General features: G+C 41.2%; 1 protein-coding gene across 1 annotated transcript in view; it reads right to left on the bottom strand.

Moving 5' to 3' along the window:
- Nucleotides 1-16,978, bottom strand: part of macrod2 (mono-ADP ribosylhydrolase 2) — a 583,152-nt gene that overhangs the window by 116,814 nt on the left and 449,360 nt on the right. Inside the window, exon 8 of the mRNA XM_072436382.1 lies at nucleotides 12,737-12,810. Coding sequence (XP_072292483.1) covers nucleotides 12,737-12,810 — 74 coding nt within the window. The remainder of the gene's footprint in view (nucleotides 1-12,736; nucleotides 12,811-16,978) is intronic.

Below are 16,978 nucleotides of genomic sequence, written 5' to 3'. Positions count from 1 at the left end.
TCTTTAAAATGCTAGGTTCATACGTCACGGGGGTGGGCGGGGGAGGCAGATCGCTCTTCGTGAGGGTGGGGGCCAATCTCAAACCAAGCTGTTTGCATTACCGGGTAGGGGACCGGGGTCCAAGATATGGGTGATTATTTCTAAACTATTATGCTATGGGTGTTGCACAACACTTATTATTATCAACTATGCCAGAGGTGTCCAAACTCTTTTCACGGAGGGTCACTTTTTGAAACATATAAAGCGCGGGGGACCACAGATGATATGACTGTGAAGTGAGTCATTGGCAATGTTATGTGTTATTTAGTTTAGTTTAGTATAGTAGAACTGTCCCAATTTCACAGAAAAAAGTAAAATTTGTTGTTGTTTGGGCCAATTTAGCAGTAAGCCTGAGGGCCAAAAAAATTTGTTTGAGGGCTGCTGCATTTGGCCCCCAGGCCATAGTTTGGACACCCCTGAACTATGCCCTTGGGGCATGAAACGGGAAAAATAGTAGAATATAGGATCTTTAAGCACGGCACAAAAACAGATATTTGCATATGCAATGGAACATGGTAAATATGATTGAACCATTTTACTGCTAGTTAAGAACAAAAATAAGACAATACCGCCTTGAATAATCTGCACTAAGACTTCAGAGAACCATCAGCACAGCCATAGACTGACGTAGAATAGCATTAAAATGATTGTCCTCAAGGCGAGTTGTATTGGGCACAGTAGTAGTTGCTGGAGCCAAAAATGCAGACTTGCGATGACAAGTTCCAGTTCAAACCTGATTCGCTCCTCACTAGGTTCCTTTTAATCCATCACTCTGTTGTGCCACACAACAGACCTGAGTGCTGGTCTTATCTGTGGACCTCTGTGAGTTACAGCATGTACCACTCCTACTGCTGCAGCCTCTGTGCCTCTGGCCCACCGCGACACACGCCCCTGTCAATCACGGCACACAACATCATTTATCAAACACACCAATACAGTGAAATAACAACAAGGAGAAAAGGAGAGATGAGAAAGGAGAAAGCTATATGGTTTCACAAAAGGGAGACGTATGATCTCAGCCAGTCCCAAACCTAGATAAATGGGAGCGTTTTATCAATTGTGGTAAAACATTTCTGGGCGGGTTCAGAAATGTGTTCAGGGCACCCCGAAATGGACTATAAACTGTAATGGCTGTGTAAATCAGCTAACTGAAATTAGTCACCATACCTAGCAATCTATCAAGAGACAATAGTGTGGCACACAGGCTGAAAATCACCTGAAAACCTGACCTAAAAACTCAAAATTGGATCATACACCTTAAAACTTCTTGATGCTAACATTAACGGCAACTTTATGACAGATGATTACTGTACTGAAGACCAAAGTAAATGGCGACCAAAGGCTGTACAAGATCATTCAACTCACTTGTCGCCAAGATCACGAGTAATGACACGCAGCGCTCTATATTTTTGCGGCACAACACAAAGCGGCCTAAAAGGAGAGCGACGTGGGGGGATAGTGCTTCTGAACTCAGCATGACTCAAGCGCAGCCGCAACCTTTGGCTGGACTTTGAAGAGCATTTACATCCTTTTATAGTTCAGCGGATCAATTGGACATTAGGGGGAAGTATGACCGTCTTCCTACCTCACAAGAACGCCTCTCTAGGTAAGGCACGGGCACATCTGAACACTGTATCTAAAGCTACAATGGATAGAGGCTACGTGTAGAATTTAGATGTGGCAGAGAATGTCCCAACGGCTTCAAATTCATACCACTCACCTCCTGAATTGATGCAGATGGAACATATGTAAACATCAAACTCTCTCTCACCTCCAAACCATGGCAGGGCTTCCTTTTTGGATACAACCTTGGGCAAAAGGCTGGCCTGATCAAGTAATTTATGCTGAGAAAGAAAACATTGACTTTGAAATGCACCAGTGCCGGGAGCCAGGCTTTGAGGCTGATTTGATCCCCCTTTGAGATGGGGAGAGATACGGGCCATTCCACCTAATCACATGCCAGAGACCATGCAATCACACGGCAACAAGCAACGTAATCTTACCGGAGGTCTCCTCCCAGGCAGCCTGGAGCAGGAGGCAGGGCCGTGACATGTAGGTAGAGCCATAGAGTGTCATTATGGAGATTATGGAGAGTGAAAGAAGACATACATGCAGTCTTAAGTGTTTTTTGTTTTGTTAGTTGTAAAATGCTATAGTGATCTCAAACGGACAGGAACAGGTCCATTGAGTTTTACCTACCCCAAACCTCCCTACGCCGTCATCACAATACAACACAGCAGCATTTCACAGTATAGCGAACAACATTAGGGTTTTATTTTCCAGAAAATGGCATTGTATAATTCCACTTGTATCACCCAGAGACTGAAAGTTTTGAAAAACCACAAATGCAGTACAGGGCCGTGGGTAGGAATGTAAAGTGCAAAGGGAACTTTTTAAAGGGTCCAAATACATGGCAATTCAGGTAGGTAGGTTGCAATACAGAAAGTCAACTACATAAAAACTCAATGAAACACTTTAAACAGACGCTATAATGCATCAAAGTGCTACATTCATTCTACAGTTTTGATGTTTACTTATTAGGTCTTGTGACTATACGTGCTGTGAAGAGTGGTTATAGTGTCTCTCCACTATTTGTTTTGGACACCTTTTCTGTGTTAACGCTGAAGCAGATTAGGCTGAAAATGTGTACAGTAAGAATGTGTTCACATGGCAAATGAAGGCGCTAAGTTTGATGAGTCTCCTCTAAAAGGCCAAGCTCGACCTATTCCACATTATCACGGTGTGCCAGCCTATACCGCTATCTCCACTGCACTAAATCAATTAGCATGTCATTAAGATAGCCTGCTCCAGCTCAGTAAGCATGGAAGGGGGCTAAAATATAATCAGAGGACACCATGCCACTCTAATGCCTATGTAGTACAGTACAATGGACCCACATGAACCGAAATACATTTACATTTACAACCAAAAATCAAGGGTACTTTTACAAAGCTGTTCAGACATATCAATGGAGCGCAATATTGGCTGCTCAAAGTTGGTTTCACCAGTGTATTTGAGATAAGCCATAGATGACTTAAACCTGAACAATAAATTATCCATTTTATTCACAAAAGGAGATACTGATTAGATCATATTTGAAAACATCAATTTGTATTGGCCTCTATTTTTAATTAACTTTATTCATCTTTATTACAAAGTAGAGACCAATCCAACAGCAATCAAGAGACACGTGCTGTATTTGAATTTGAAACTGATGCAACCTCCTCGGCCCAAAGGAAATTTGAGGGAAAATAATGCGTTTCACTCTGGGCAAAGACATGGGACTCCTCTTGAAACTTGTGTTATGTTTGCCATCATCATAAACTGGCAATAGTCTGAAACCAGATAACATGTATAAATGTTTAGCCAAAATATACTGCATATTGTTACTTTTATACATTTTATATTTCCGAGTTTGAGATTTGCATATATATAGCGCACTGGCATTGGACCTTTATATAAACTATATAAAATAAACGTTAAAACCTATTGTAATGTAGCTTAGGATCCAGACTGGTTCTCTCTGTATATTCTATCCAGCAGATCTCTCAGTTTGGTGACCGCCTCCTCTGCTGTGTCTCAGGCCAAACAGAACTGTGCAAATTCAATGACAATAATGAAGGCGCTTTATAATTCATACATATAACATATATATTTATATATATAGAGTGGCGAGCAGCCTGTTCGATACAGGCGACTATTCGTGTCTCTGAATTGGCTAATCACGCCCACCTGAACTCCGGGGAAATACAACTCCCTGGACTATGGACGTGTATATTCTTGGCTGTACTATTTCCCTATGTTTTATCACACACCAACATAAAACAGACTTCCCTTTCATTCAAAGTCCAGCATCCACATTCCTCTGAACATTTTGTTTATTTAAGTCTGTTCTACTTCTACGTCTTTGATAGGCTTAATCTTCATTAGCACAGCAGTGGAAACATATCTCCAAAGGAAACAACACTTTCTGATAAACATGGAAAGTGCTGTAGCGTTAGTCTTTTACAACAAACTTTGGTTCATGTTTTAAAACCACAAATGTTGTAGATTAGACTCATACAATCTAACGTTTAAAGAATCATTTTATATTATTCCAAATTGGATTCATATCTTCTCAAATCTACTCAAGTGTTAAAAAGTAGTGGGATGAACTTAATCAGAAAGGTCACGGGAATCAAAGAGCACGCATCAAATTATCCAGAGAAAGCCAGATAATAAAATGTTCAGATCATAAAAAGCCATAAAATCTCCATTTGCCTGCTTTGGGCCAAATGGCTGCCACTAATGTATTAGTCTACGCTGCATGTATTAGTGCTGAAGCAAAGAAAGTAATGCAGTGACCAAAAACGCATTCCTACGCACAGCAAAACCATTACATTTGAATTACAGAAGAAACGATGTAAATGGAAGTAAACTACAAATAAACGTGGCCAAACCCAGGACAAAAAACCCTATAAAAACAGAACTAAGACTGAATCATCAAGTAGTAGTCTTTAAGTGTACGCCCACCAAACCCGACCTACTGTCATAGTGTCCTTGGGCAAGACCCTTCACCCGCCTCGCCCGTGTGTGAAGTGATTGGAGATGCTGGTGCAATTTGGTGACCTTGCTTCTTACCAGCATCAAGAATGGAGAAAACTTTATTAATAATCAATGACAGTGTTTTATGCCACTGACAGAATAAATCTAAAAGCATGACATTTTTTTTTTCTAAATAAATGGACAATGTAGTCAACAAACCAATACGCATGACCAACATGCCACAAAGACTTGCAGCCCCGGTATAAGAGTAATCAGAGACATTGTTGCTGATGCTTTTAGGACCCTCTCAGCTCCAGTGTTATTCAAAGGGTCTAGACGGGGACTTCCAATGACCGCTGCAGGCTGAACAGTGTCCAGTGTCCGACATCTACCTCTTCCTCCGGGCATTAACTGGACAAATGTGAGCCTCTCAATCCCAAGCACAGCCATTTCACTGAATTCAAGACAATCAAAAACCATGCAGCCCTAATTACACTTGGCATTATGTCTGTTCCGATCGGGTTTGGGCTCATGTTCCAACTGTTTTCATGTTATGTATTATTTTATAAAGCACTGATGCTTGGGGTTTTGTTAATACATACTTTCTCTGTTTGTTTGTTGACGCGTGCTTGCCCTTATGACGCGGTCTTGCCTCCACCGCCTGTCAGTTTGGAGATTCGCGGAAAGGATATAGTTTATAATATAGCTACAAACTGCGGGAATCAATCAAAAAAACACTCTGGGTACATATATGAAGCACAAATAGCAATGTAAGAAGGTTAAAAGCTCTGAAAAGTCGATTTTGCATGTTATGGGACCTTTAAACTCTGCTGGTATTACATTTCGATCTTCCTTGTTTTTTTCTCGTAGAATAGTGCAGATAAAGCAGTATTTTGAAGGTGTGCATATGCCAGTGGTTCATCAGCTATGGCTTGTGTGTGTCATATTGATTCGCTTTATCAAGCCTCGTGTGGGCAGAACATCAGGCTGTTCACTTCACACACAATAGCAAATAATTTAGGAGAAAAAGCAACAATTCACTGAAGCACAAAGATTTTTATCCATTATTAGACTCCCAAAACATTTGATCCTTTTCAGAAGACTAAATAAACGTTGATAGAACAGATGCTATCTCGATGAGTGGGACCCACAAGACACTGAGCTTTACAAGGCCATTAATCCTCATTTTAACCGCTGTGTACACGTTATCTGATATACAGGCGCTTATTTAGTGAGCATGTATAAAAGTGATATTAAGTAGGTCAAAGCACAAAATATTCTTCTGTGAAGGTGACAATGCAGCCGATAAGAGCGGTCATCCATCTTACTCACTCACTGACAAGAAGACTTCAATGTGTCATCCACCAGACCCTGACAGCCTTTCAACCAATCGGTCTCCACATAAAACATATCGTACCGTTTCTTTCTCATACTTTCCTCTGGTATTTGTCACCAATGACTTTTAAATGGTACATGCATTCGGAGACAGGATGTATTATCAGGCATCCGCAGCGAGACGTAGTACAAGGTAAACAGATCATTCAGAGATCAGGAGAAGGATGTAAACACCTGTTTTGGGAGCGCTGATGGCACAGTGCAGCGCTTTATACTGACGCAGGTGAAGTCTCACACATCAGCTCAGTCCTGTTGCATTGCAGCGCAGCCCGGCTTATTACGAACTCTGAATCTGTCTCCAGTATTGAGAGAGTGTCACTAATGGCAGGCTGCTGGCCCTCAAAACGCTTCATTAGAAATCTTGGCCATCCACAGCACAACCAAGACAGCCAAATAAAGTGTCAGAGCACATTATTCAAAGCTAGATTAAACCAATGCAAGCATGAATTAAACCAAATTACATCTGAAAATGGAGGCAAACCAGTGCCAGAGAGTGAATCTGGAACAAAAAAGCTCAGTACCATATGGACCCATGCGTATGGCACAAACACACTCGTGGATAGAGATGGCTGGAGAGGAAAAGAGTACATTTGTATCAAGCAGCTCTGGGCCGGACACTTTGACAACCACTTTTTATTTTATTTACCCTTAATTTAATCAGGAAATTCACATTCCCAGTTGAATGCTTTCCTGACCAAACCAGCAGCACCATCCAAAGACAAGACTTTCAAGCAAAACAGACCATTGGCAAAAAAATTATAGAATGAAAGTCACGGGACACGATTAGAAACTATGGCCATTTCTGAAGATGTTGCAGACTTCAGGCTTGCATTGTACACATGTTCTTTTTCTTTCACAAGCAGACAGAGGTGGACTTGTTCTTTCATCTATTGTGAAGTGAAGGCCCATTGCAGTCCGTATAGATTAAAGGATGCGCTCTGCCTGACCACGGCCGGCCTGTTTACTGCCCGCAGTGGGAGTGGAGGTGCTTTTAAGAATGCATTTCATACGGGCACCAGGGACCTTTGTACAGCAGTGAGAGCGCCTGGGCCACAGCGGGACGGCTTTTAAGATAAACTCACCGCTAATCAATTACATATCATCTTTCTTCTCCAGGCTGCAGCAGTTTGACTTGACCGTGTTTGTTGCACTGAGCAGCACTTCAGAACAGTTTCAGAGTCTTGTTATGGCTTGGGAAATGACAGTTGGAATGTGCTGAGATGTGTGGTAAACCCAATGATGGTGCTCTTTTGTAAAATAATATCTGGTGGATTAATAGTAAAAAATATATATTTCTGCAGGGAAAAATGTTAATGCATGATTTACTATAGATCAGATTAGGCCAAAAATTATGTTGTAAAAGCAAAAAGAGTAAACACCAAAGCATGCTCTGTTCTGGTCCCATGCCTGGATTAAAACAAAATATAAACAGATGGCTTAACAAAAAAAATAATATATACATACATATTTATTTATTTATTGTACTTGCTACTTTTTTATTGATAGCAATGCAATAAAAGTAAAGTTGAGAACGTTCCAGAAATCGTTTGCAGTCTCTCCTACTTCAGAACTTCTTCAGTAATAACATAATCCGTAATAATCCTTTCATATATAATCTCATTTATGAAAAAAATGCTTACTCCCAAATAATGCTGAAGTTGAGTTTGTGATCTACAAAAACACATCAGACCTTTGCTCAGAGAAATTGGAAGTGAGCAAATTTTTGCAACTTTGTCTTTTATCTGTACATTTGTAGCCGGAATCCCATTCAAAACATTGCCCAGACTATTTCACAGCATACACTTTGTCATTTCTCATAAGTGGACGTCTCGATGAACACACGTGTGACCGCCATGGCGTCTGCAGGTCCACGGAGAGGCCTGGCCCGATGAGCTGTGCGCCTCAGTCTTACAGTAGATCATTGTCCAGTCCATTGTGGCGACATGCAGCGACAAACGGCCAGTATCTCGCCCAGAGCAGGCCCTTCTGATGGCCCAGAACCAGCGTGGTCTCAGCGGACGCCCCCAGCGCACAGTCTGCAGAGCGGCACAGAGCTGGAGATGGATGCGCTCTGAAATCTACTGCTATTGTTCCACACGCGAGCTTCTATCTGCGCCGTCCGTGTAATCTGTGATAATGTTGAAGAAATGAAAGGCTTTGTTCTGTCATTTGGAGACAAGATGGAGAGAGTAAATAAACGGAAATGTGTACCATAACCTGAAGCGCATATTTTGTTGCGATGTTTGTCCGCAGTGTGACAAGAGCGGCATAGAACAAACACCGCAGTATTCTCCGAGCTGATATTTTGATTAGAAGACACAGTGAGGTATCTATCATGTTGACGTGTGTAGGAGCAGATCCTGACAATTGCCCTATTCACACATATTCATTCATCATCCTTGTTCGACAAATTGCATCGTTAAACATCTTCAGGCAAACGTCCATCAATCTTTATCAACCGTTATGACATTACAGAAAGCAAACTAGATTCAGGCAATATTGTAAATGCATAAATAACATAAAAGTGTGTGTTTGTCAAAGTACTGCATTTATGAATATATTTGGCTTTCTGAGCATAGGAAACAAGATCACTAAACTAGGACTAATCAAGGTGTAAGTTACGACTTAACCACAGCTAGAGAAGTTTTTGTTTTTAATGAAAATTTAAAGCAGTCTGCAAGAGTAATGCTTCAGTAAAACATTGCCAAAAAGTCGCCACTTGGACTCAACCACACAAATGCAGTAGGTCAGTCTCCTACTGGATACGTAAGTGCTGCAGGTGATGATATTTCAGCCGCAACCGTGTGGAGCGACAAATCCCGTGGTCATGGAAAATATTCAGCATATACATTTATTTAGTTATGTATTTCAGACACAATGTGGTCCATAGTTAAAAGAAGACAAGGTGCAAAAAACAAAACATTTGATTTGTTATAGAGACTCTCTGCCCAGTGCTTTCAGCAGAAGTCTATCTGCATGAGCTCCTTTGAGGTTCGGTCAGTGTCATTATTTTCAGACACCTCCAGGCGCTGCATGAATTTGTATGTCAAATGTCTTAATAGTGCCTCACATGTTGGAATCCGAGCATCCACAAACAGCTGACGGGTGCTGTGCCTAAGGGCGTCATTATAAGCCACTTGGAGCCTGCGGAAGGTTCCACGTCCATAGTTCCACCACAGAGGAGCCGTGTACAGTGACGTACAGTAGGCACTGAACAAAGAGCACTTTACTTCAGAGGAACACATACTAAACCTTCCCATTAACGTGTTAGCCTGTGCATACAGTTGACAATATTGCCTCTTGATATCTCAAAAGTGTTTGCTATCTGAACCCCAGTGAGTGTTTGGGACGGAAACGCTGGAGAAGGCTTTGTTCAGTGGTCACTTTCCCATCATCAATATAAGATCAACTGGTGAAAAATGGGTTAGCAATAGTGGATGGAAATAAATATTTTAATATTGCAGAAGCTTGTTGAAACTATGCCACAGCAAATGTGTGCTGCAATCAAACTTAAAGGCGCAATGGACGAATTTTTGGCGATTTGAGAACTCAGGCAGAAGTGCGCATGCCACTCCCCCGTGCGGACTGATACAACACACACGTGCGTTTGTTTATCAGCGCGACGGATCGCATCGCATCTCTCGTCTCCCGTAGATAGATAATTTTGTCCCGTACACTGAGGGAACTATATTATGATAGATCAATGCGCTTAGACGAGGCTGCAGGTGAGCGGTAGGTGTGTCTATGATTGCTACGTGGCAGGACTAATCGGCAGTCCACGCCACGAGGAAATAAGACTCAGATTTGGGCCAAAAAAATAGTCCATTCAACCTTTAAGACGCTCGTACAAAGTATTAGAGCCCCACTCACTTACATAAGCATCGTCTACTACGGCTTCAAGTATGAGACCAGCGTCATGAAATAAAACTTTCTGAAAGGAGTAAATTTACTGGGATGAATAGTTATAATAATTTACTTTTCTCGGGTGAAGACTGAATTTAAATGATTATATTTTTTTTAGTACTTTATAATTATAATGGGGCTTGAATAATCACAAGTATTGATTAAACAAGTAATCTTGACATCTTGGCAGCAAAACTACAAACTACATAGGAATCAAGCCAATGATTTGCTACTTTAGAGTGTATTTCATTGAAGACTCCTGGTCCTGGATCTTTACAAAACAAATGAATATAAAAACATTAAAGACAAGTTTCAGTCCATGTGTTGTGGTTTCAGATGGTAAAAAGTAATGCTTCCAGCCAAACTGTTTCACTCGTCTCTGTGATCCTGTTAAAAGCTTTTGTAGCACTTGCATTTCCATGTTGAGAATCCACAGCACACGGAAGGCTTTGCCAAATAATGCTCCAGAAAAAAAGACTCTGTAGATATTTCCTTGCGTTCATGAATAGTAATGCTTTCCGCTTGATCGCCCCACAGCGGAGATAGCCATCAGTCAACAATGCATCCCCGTACGGCGAGGAGCAACCCGGGATGACGGTGCAACTCCGACCACAAAAGTCAGTTCGGAGCATTAGCTTGTTATTTACAGTCGGCAATAAGCTCCATAAAACCTTCCTTATGGCGCAGTGTTGATGGATTCCCTGAGTGCATGTTACAGCAATCATCGGGACGCCGACAAGAGCCGCAAACAGAGGACATCAACGGCAAAGTAATCCTGCACCGCCGTATCATTTGGGGCGGCCTGCTCTCAGCATCCATAACGCTACGGAGCAGAAAGGAAGCAGCAGCAGCAGCAGCACCTAGAGTCTTATAAAACACCTCAGACAACAGTGAGAAACTAAAACACATGAGACGCAGTAAACAAATATGACCACTAAAAGATCCAATCATAGTCTCTCACTTTCACGGTGCTCTGGAACGACTTACTGTAAACAGGGCGGGTGAGGTCAAAGATACGGTGAGGTGCCAAAGTCTAAGAGATCTTTTGAGAACAAAGAAGGGTTTATTTTTAAAAAAAGAAAACAGACAAGACTGTGAAACTAAAAACATACTGTACACACTATAAAAAATGATGACCTACTACCTGACTGACAATCAGGGGCTCGCGGAATGATTTCACGGGGGCAAATTTAACATATGCAATATTCTTAAACAAGGTTCGTCACCCTTCAAATGGGGGGGGATTTTAAGACCGAATCTTACCCTGGTTTACGCAAAAGAAAGTTTCGTTTGTTGTTACCATAATTGCCAACATATTTTTGTCAGGGATAAATGTTCTTTTCTACATTGCTGTTATTACTAAAGCAACCAATTTACTAGACTAAAACGAATAAATGTTACCACCGGCTTTGAAAGTGAATCTAGCCATTCACCCTAAACTACCAAGCCATGTTTTTATATTCATACAGGGGAGAAACTCTCGTATGTACCCTACTGAAAACAAAACAAATGAAACAAACAGTAACATCTAGCCAATAAAAGTAAATAAAACTCATATACAAAAGCACACTCAATATGGAATAAAAGTATGCAAAGGTTGTGGGTAGTTTTTTACAACTACTTTGAAAGCACTAAAAGCCATGACATTATTTACTTTTCTCTGTGTTTTGTTGCACAAAAAGGATCAAAGTTGCAAAAGGCTTTTTTTTTCCTCATTCGGTGTTGACACGGTGCGACTATAATATAAAGATGTGCACACACTTACAGTGCTTTTTCATAATGCACTCAGAAGTCTGTGTAAAGTGTTATTTTCCTAAACGTGTAAATTTTTCTGCCTGCCTGGATAATAAGGTGGTAATACTGGCGACTTGGTGGTTAAGTCCTTGAAAGCCGCATGCAGCTCAATCTTCAGTCCAATTGGCTTTGGAATTAAAATGTCCACTTTCATTTGAGTTTCCAGCGGAGGGAAACGGATACATTTTGTGCCTTTATGACTATTCTGTCACTCGCCTAATAACTGCAATTGAACATTGTTTGTTTGTTTGTTTTTTGTGGTTTAACTTCTTTCTTTAGCCTAAAACCCTGTCCAAATGAGAGGCTTTTAAAAGGATTTGACATTAGACTTTATATAGTCCTGTGCTTTTTTTAAGTTTGCATACATTTTGGTCTATGAAAAACGTATTTATTACTACAATGTGGCAGTTTTTAAATTGATTTTGCGATAGGGGAGCTGGGTTTGGATGTTGCGATGCATGTTCACGTTCTGCTGAATCCAATTGCTGTGTGTGGACCAATTAAACAGTCTACAGCCTATTTAAGCCCCGATTAGTCACAGTCAGGCTTTAATTTGACATGCATGCTTTGCACAGGCAGAGCGGCTGATCAAGCGGAGCAGGTGAATGTCATGTCCGTTATGGCCAATAGGCAGCGCTGCTTCGATGAACACCTGCGTCTTTTAGACCTGCCTCAGTGATTCTTACACAAAAGCAAAACCTTTTCTGGCAATAATTAGGTAAACGGAGACTAAATGTAAACTTTATAGCAACATTTCAATCAGTACTAAAGGGGCAGTAAAGCTGTATCGATACAAAAACATAATGAAGCATATTTCTTTTCAAGGAAACCAGGATTTAACCCAGGACTGATCAAATAACAAACCATGAGCAAGCACAGATAAACCAGGACCAAACTATACCAAAACCAAGTCCAGATTAAATCGAGACAAATACAATGACAGTTTACGTGTGGTTGATCAAAATAAACCCTTAAACTAACAATTACTGTGGTAGTACTACAATAAGAACAAAACAGCACAAACACTATCTACAGGTCCACCGCTGACACCCGCACCACACTTTGAGAACCACAGCCTTACCTTATCAGGATTCTGTTCGATCCAAGTCTTGACTGTGTTCAGGGCAATGTCGGCCGCAGGCTCGTTGGGAAAACCTGGCCAAGAAACACACAACAAAAACAGCGTCAATAACAGGAGTATTCAACACACAGGAAGCAAGAGTCTCTGGGAAGATAAAGCGCACAGACAAACCCATAATATCTCCACAGGTAAGAGCCTTATCTACTAAATCAATGGAAAGCAGTCGTCTCTTGAAGCAGCTGTCGGATAAATGCTGCAGTTTTGTGGTGCCAGACGCACAAACATGGAAAATATTTCAGTAAATACAAAGTGCACATAGAACAAACACAAGTAAAGCACAGGTCTCACAACCTGCAGAGCTGCTGCTGCGGTTTACATGTCACATGTTTTACAAATAGAAATGTAAAGACACACAATGGCTGTTTTAGTATGTCACTGATGTATGCATTAGGACATACGAGACGTGCACTTGATTACCGGCAGTTATGGTGCATGTTTGACTTTTCTCATCATTCATTATGTGCTACACACGCCTAACTCTGAAGGTGCATGGTAAAGTCATGCTTGGAGTACATCTAGGAACTGATACATTGCATATTTTATTTAAAATGTATCAAAGGTCTTTTGTTTGTTATTGTTTCAGTTCAGAATTTGCATTTCAAGTTTATTGTTTACTTCATTCTGAATCATCAGTCTTTTCAAGCTGATTAAAATCAAAATGGAAAAAAAAACAGATCAAAGCATGTATAATTTCAGTGCTTGCAGGTGCTCTGTCAGTCAACATGTTTGACAGATATGAATTGCACTGAATCCATTTGAAGAAGCATGTTTCTCTTTTCAGTCTCAAAAATGAGAGGGCTCTAAACCAGAACTGCAGTCTACTATAGAGTTTGTAAACTCAGAGAGGGATCGGCTCTTTTTTATGAGTTTGGCATTATCCACAACAGCACCGTGTCATCCCAGGAGCGCTTGCACTGAGTTAACACAATGTATTGATCTCCAGAGCACAGATTGCACTTGTATTAATTTTTAATAAGGCCAGCATAAGGAGAACTCTGCTGATCCTGAGATCATTTGGTGCCACAGTAGAGAACTTCCCAGGCCTGACACTTAGAGTGAGCTATTGACTTAAAAAGCCCGTGGGCCGGCCTAGCTTTAGCACCAGTATTTGTGCCATTACCAAAAGCGCTGACAATCTGCTCCCTGCCAGAGTCTAGTGTTTCAGTTGTCTTCCTTTCAGAGTAAGTATTGTTGAGCGTGGTCTTTCTAGCCTTCACTAGACTGCAGTATTCCACTTACAAATCTGTGTGTGAACTTCAAAATGCTTTTCTTCTTGGCACCTCTGCAGAGTTCAGAACAGGTGACTTACACTCACACAGTTCCTTTTACCCCACCGAGACTGAACATGAAAGTTAACCTTCTTTAGTATCATAACCCGTGACCCGATAAGGCACTAGAGGTTGCGGTAAGCATTGTCATTTTCCCAACGACAGAGTTCACGACCTCAATTTCAACTCCCATCAGCTCATATAAGGGCCACGCCACAGTGTGCTGTAAGTTGTTGGTCAAAGCAAACATATTTTCTTTCTTTTTCTTGGCTCACTGCGATGCTAAAATGCAATGACACCTTTCAACCCGGCTTACGAGTACCTCAACCACCTCTCACCCCGTGCTGGACGTAAAGGGGGTCAAACGAAAAGAAATACATATCCGAATGATTTCATCACGCAATAGGGGCGCGCGCTGTCGAAGCCTCTCCGTATAAACTCTCCAAATCAACTGCCTTCCCCATCAAGCTGTGTCACCGCTTTTATCCCCGCGCTACCTGCCGTTTCAGAGAGAATTTGATGTCTCTGTCTCACCCGTGTTGAACTTCTCCTCCTGCCTAGTGTCTGACAGCAGAGGCAGAGTAAGTCAGAAGTGGCTGGAGCACTGCTGAGCCCTCCCTGAGCTGCTCGCAGAGTCGCGGGTGAAGAGTATATGTGAGATGAATACTAAGCTACACTATGACAGCCGGGTCTACAGCTACTCTCCATCTATAGAAATTCGGGAGTGTGTCAAGGAAAGTGGTTCTCAAACAGCGGAGCGGGGAACAGTCGAGGTACTATACAGTGGTCTTTGGCAGTTGGGATTAGTTATGGCTTAGTGTTGGTTTAAGCCTGGTTTAGTCATGGTTTAGTCTTGCAAGTGTAGTTTTTTGCTTTAGACTTGGTTTGGGGAGACTAATTTTGCAGGTCCTTTAGTCCTGACTTCAACCAGACAATTTATTTGATCATATTCCTTCATCTTAACCTTAGTCTTGATTTTGAGTGGGTTTGGTCCCAGTTAACGCTTGATTTAGTCCTAGTTTAGTTTTGGAATATTCACTAATTTGAATTGTCTGTGTAAAACGTGTCCTTAATGAAGTCATTTTGAGATCCTAATTAGCCATGTTCCGTCCCAGATTTGTCCCTACTTCATGATGCCAAGGGTGTGCTTGCCATGGACACTCTCTAAACCATTGGTCGGAGAGATAGCAGAGGCACTTGTTCACAGCTCCTTGCCCTTCAAAAGCCATCCCCGGGATCCGTAGCCTCCCCGATGTAATCCAGGATGCCAAAGCCGTTCAGCGCTCGGTCAGTCGGCCTGCTTACACTTGTCTCCTGAATGCATTTAACCTTTTGCAGTTGTTATCATTTAAGACTTTGTTTCCTTTTTCCCCCTCATACCTCCACACATTTGCAGGTGTACCAACACTCCTATTCACACTTCAGCTAACACAGGCCAACAGATGTGGTGCTGACATGAAAGCTGAGAAAACGAGGCTCTACAGAGACAGGCCCAGCTGTTTAAGAAGAGCAGACGTGTGGGAGAGTGTCACCGACGTAGGCATAAACAAATGGTGATGAAAAGAATGTATGTTTGAGCTGGAAAAATGAATCTATATGAGAAAAGATACGGATGCAATCAAAGCTTTGATGAGTTGAACGAATCCTTGGACTTGGAGAAGCAGAACTTTTATAGATATTTACAAATCAGGAGTTATTATAACCAAGAAATGAAAAAGAAGCCTTTTGACTGAAACATTTATTAAATCTTATAACTAAATCCATAAAATCTTATCTGAACTTTCAATGGGATTCATATACTAATTGTATAGATGTATTGGCAATCTGGGCAGCCACTCTACTGATTACATTAAGGGTAAATGAGAAAGAGAGGGTCACTTTGTTATGGTTGATGAAGAATGGGAAAGTATATGAACATCTCATTGGAGAATCACGGGATCACATGTTTGGAGGGAATTCTGTTGGAAAAGTGTGTCTCGTTTCTTTATAACCCCATTTCAAAGTGTCCATTTCTCACAGGGAAACACAGACTGTTGGAGAGGCTGTGGCAGCAGGAGGCAAACCACTATCATGTGTTTTGGGATTGTCCTGTTGTTCACAAGTTTTGGACTGAGATCAACAAATCCTTACAGACAATTTATCACCATCCCAATGGATTTCAGAACTCTGTATTTGATCCTCAGGACTCCTGCCATGGACTCAACCAGCAGCTGTCTCTGGAGCATTGTCCTGGCAGCCGCGAAAAAGGCAATCACAAAAAAATGGATGACACAAAACACACCGACAATCAAGGACTGGACTGACATTATATTGGACATTCGACAAATGGAAAAAATCACATTCGGACTCAATTTGAAAATGGACAAATTTGACAGACTGTGGGCAAAGTGGGCCATTTGTTTGGGTTCAGTTGTGTTTATTGATTTGTGGGATGTCTTTTGATTTATGTATTTATTTATTTTTCTCTGGTCGTGATTTGTTAGATTTTTCATGTTTGTATGTCTATTTTTGTTCTTTGTTCTTAAAAAAAACAAAAAAATTCTTATGTCCAGTCATTTTGTACAGGGTGCCCTTCCGACTTAACCCTTTCTTGTCATTCATTGTAGCTGGATTTGGTTATTTTGACTGTTTGGGCCGTGAACAGTGAATTAAGGTAGAACTACAACTCATAGGGATATTTTTACTTCAGGAGAACGATGAATGCTTTCCAGATTATCTGATAGGTCGATCGTTTAAAGTGCATGACAGGTTAGACTACACATTTCACTAAAACATATTGAGCAAGATCATATTCAGTGACGTGACGGGGAGGCAGGGGAGGCAGTGCCTCACCTGTCAATCTTGGGAAAAATGAAATCAAAATAATAATTATTATAATTATTACAAAATATAAAAAATATTACTATTTGTCATC

The sequence above is a fragment of the Eucyclogobius newberryi genome, unplaced genomic scaffold (assembly GCF_026437365.1).
Source record: "Eucyclogobius newberryi isolate DKJ021-1_F unplaced genomic scaffold, fEucNew1.0.hap1 SCAF_8, whole genome shotgun sequence".
In the NCBI taxonomy this organism is placed as follows: Eukaryota; Metazoa; Chordata; class Actinopteri; order Gobiiformes; family Gobiidae; genus Eucyclogobius; species Eucyclogobius newberryi.
This window is presented reverse-complemented; position numbering and strand designations above follow the sequence as displayed.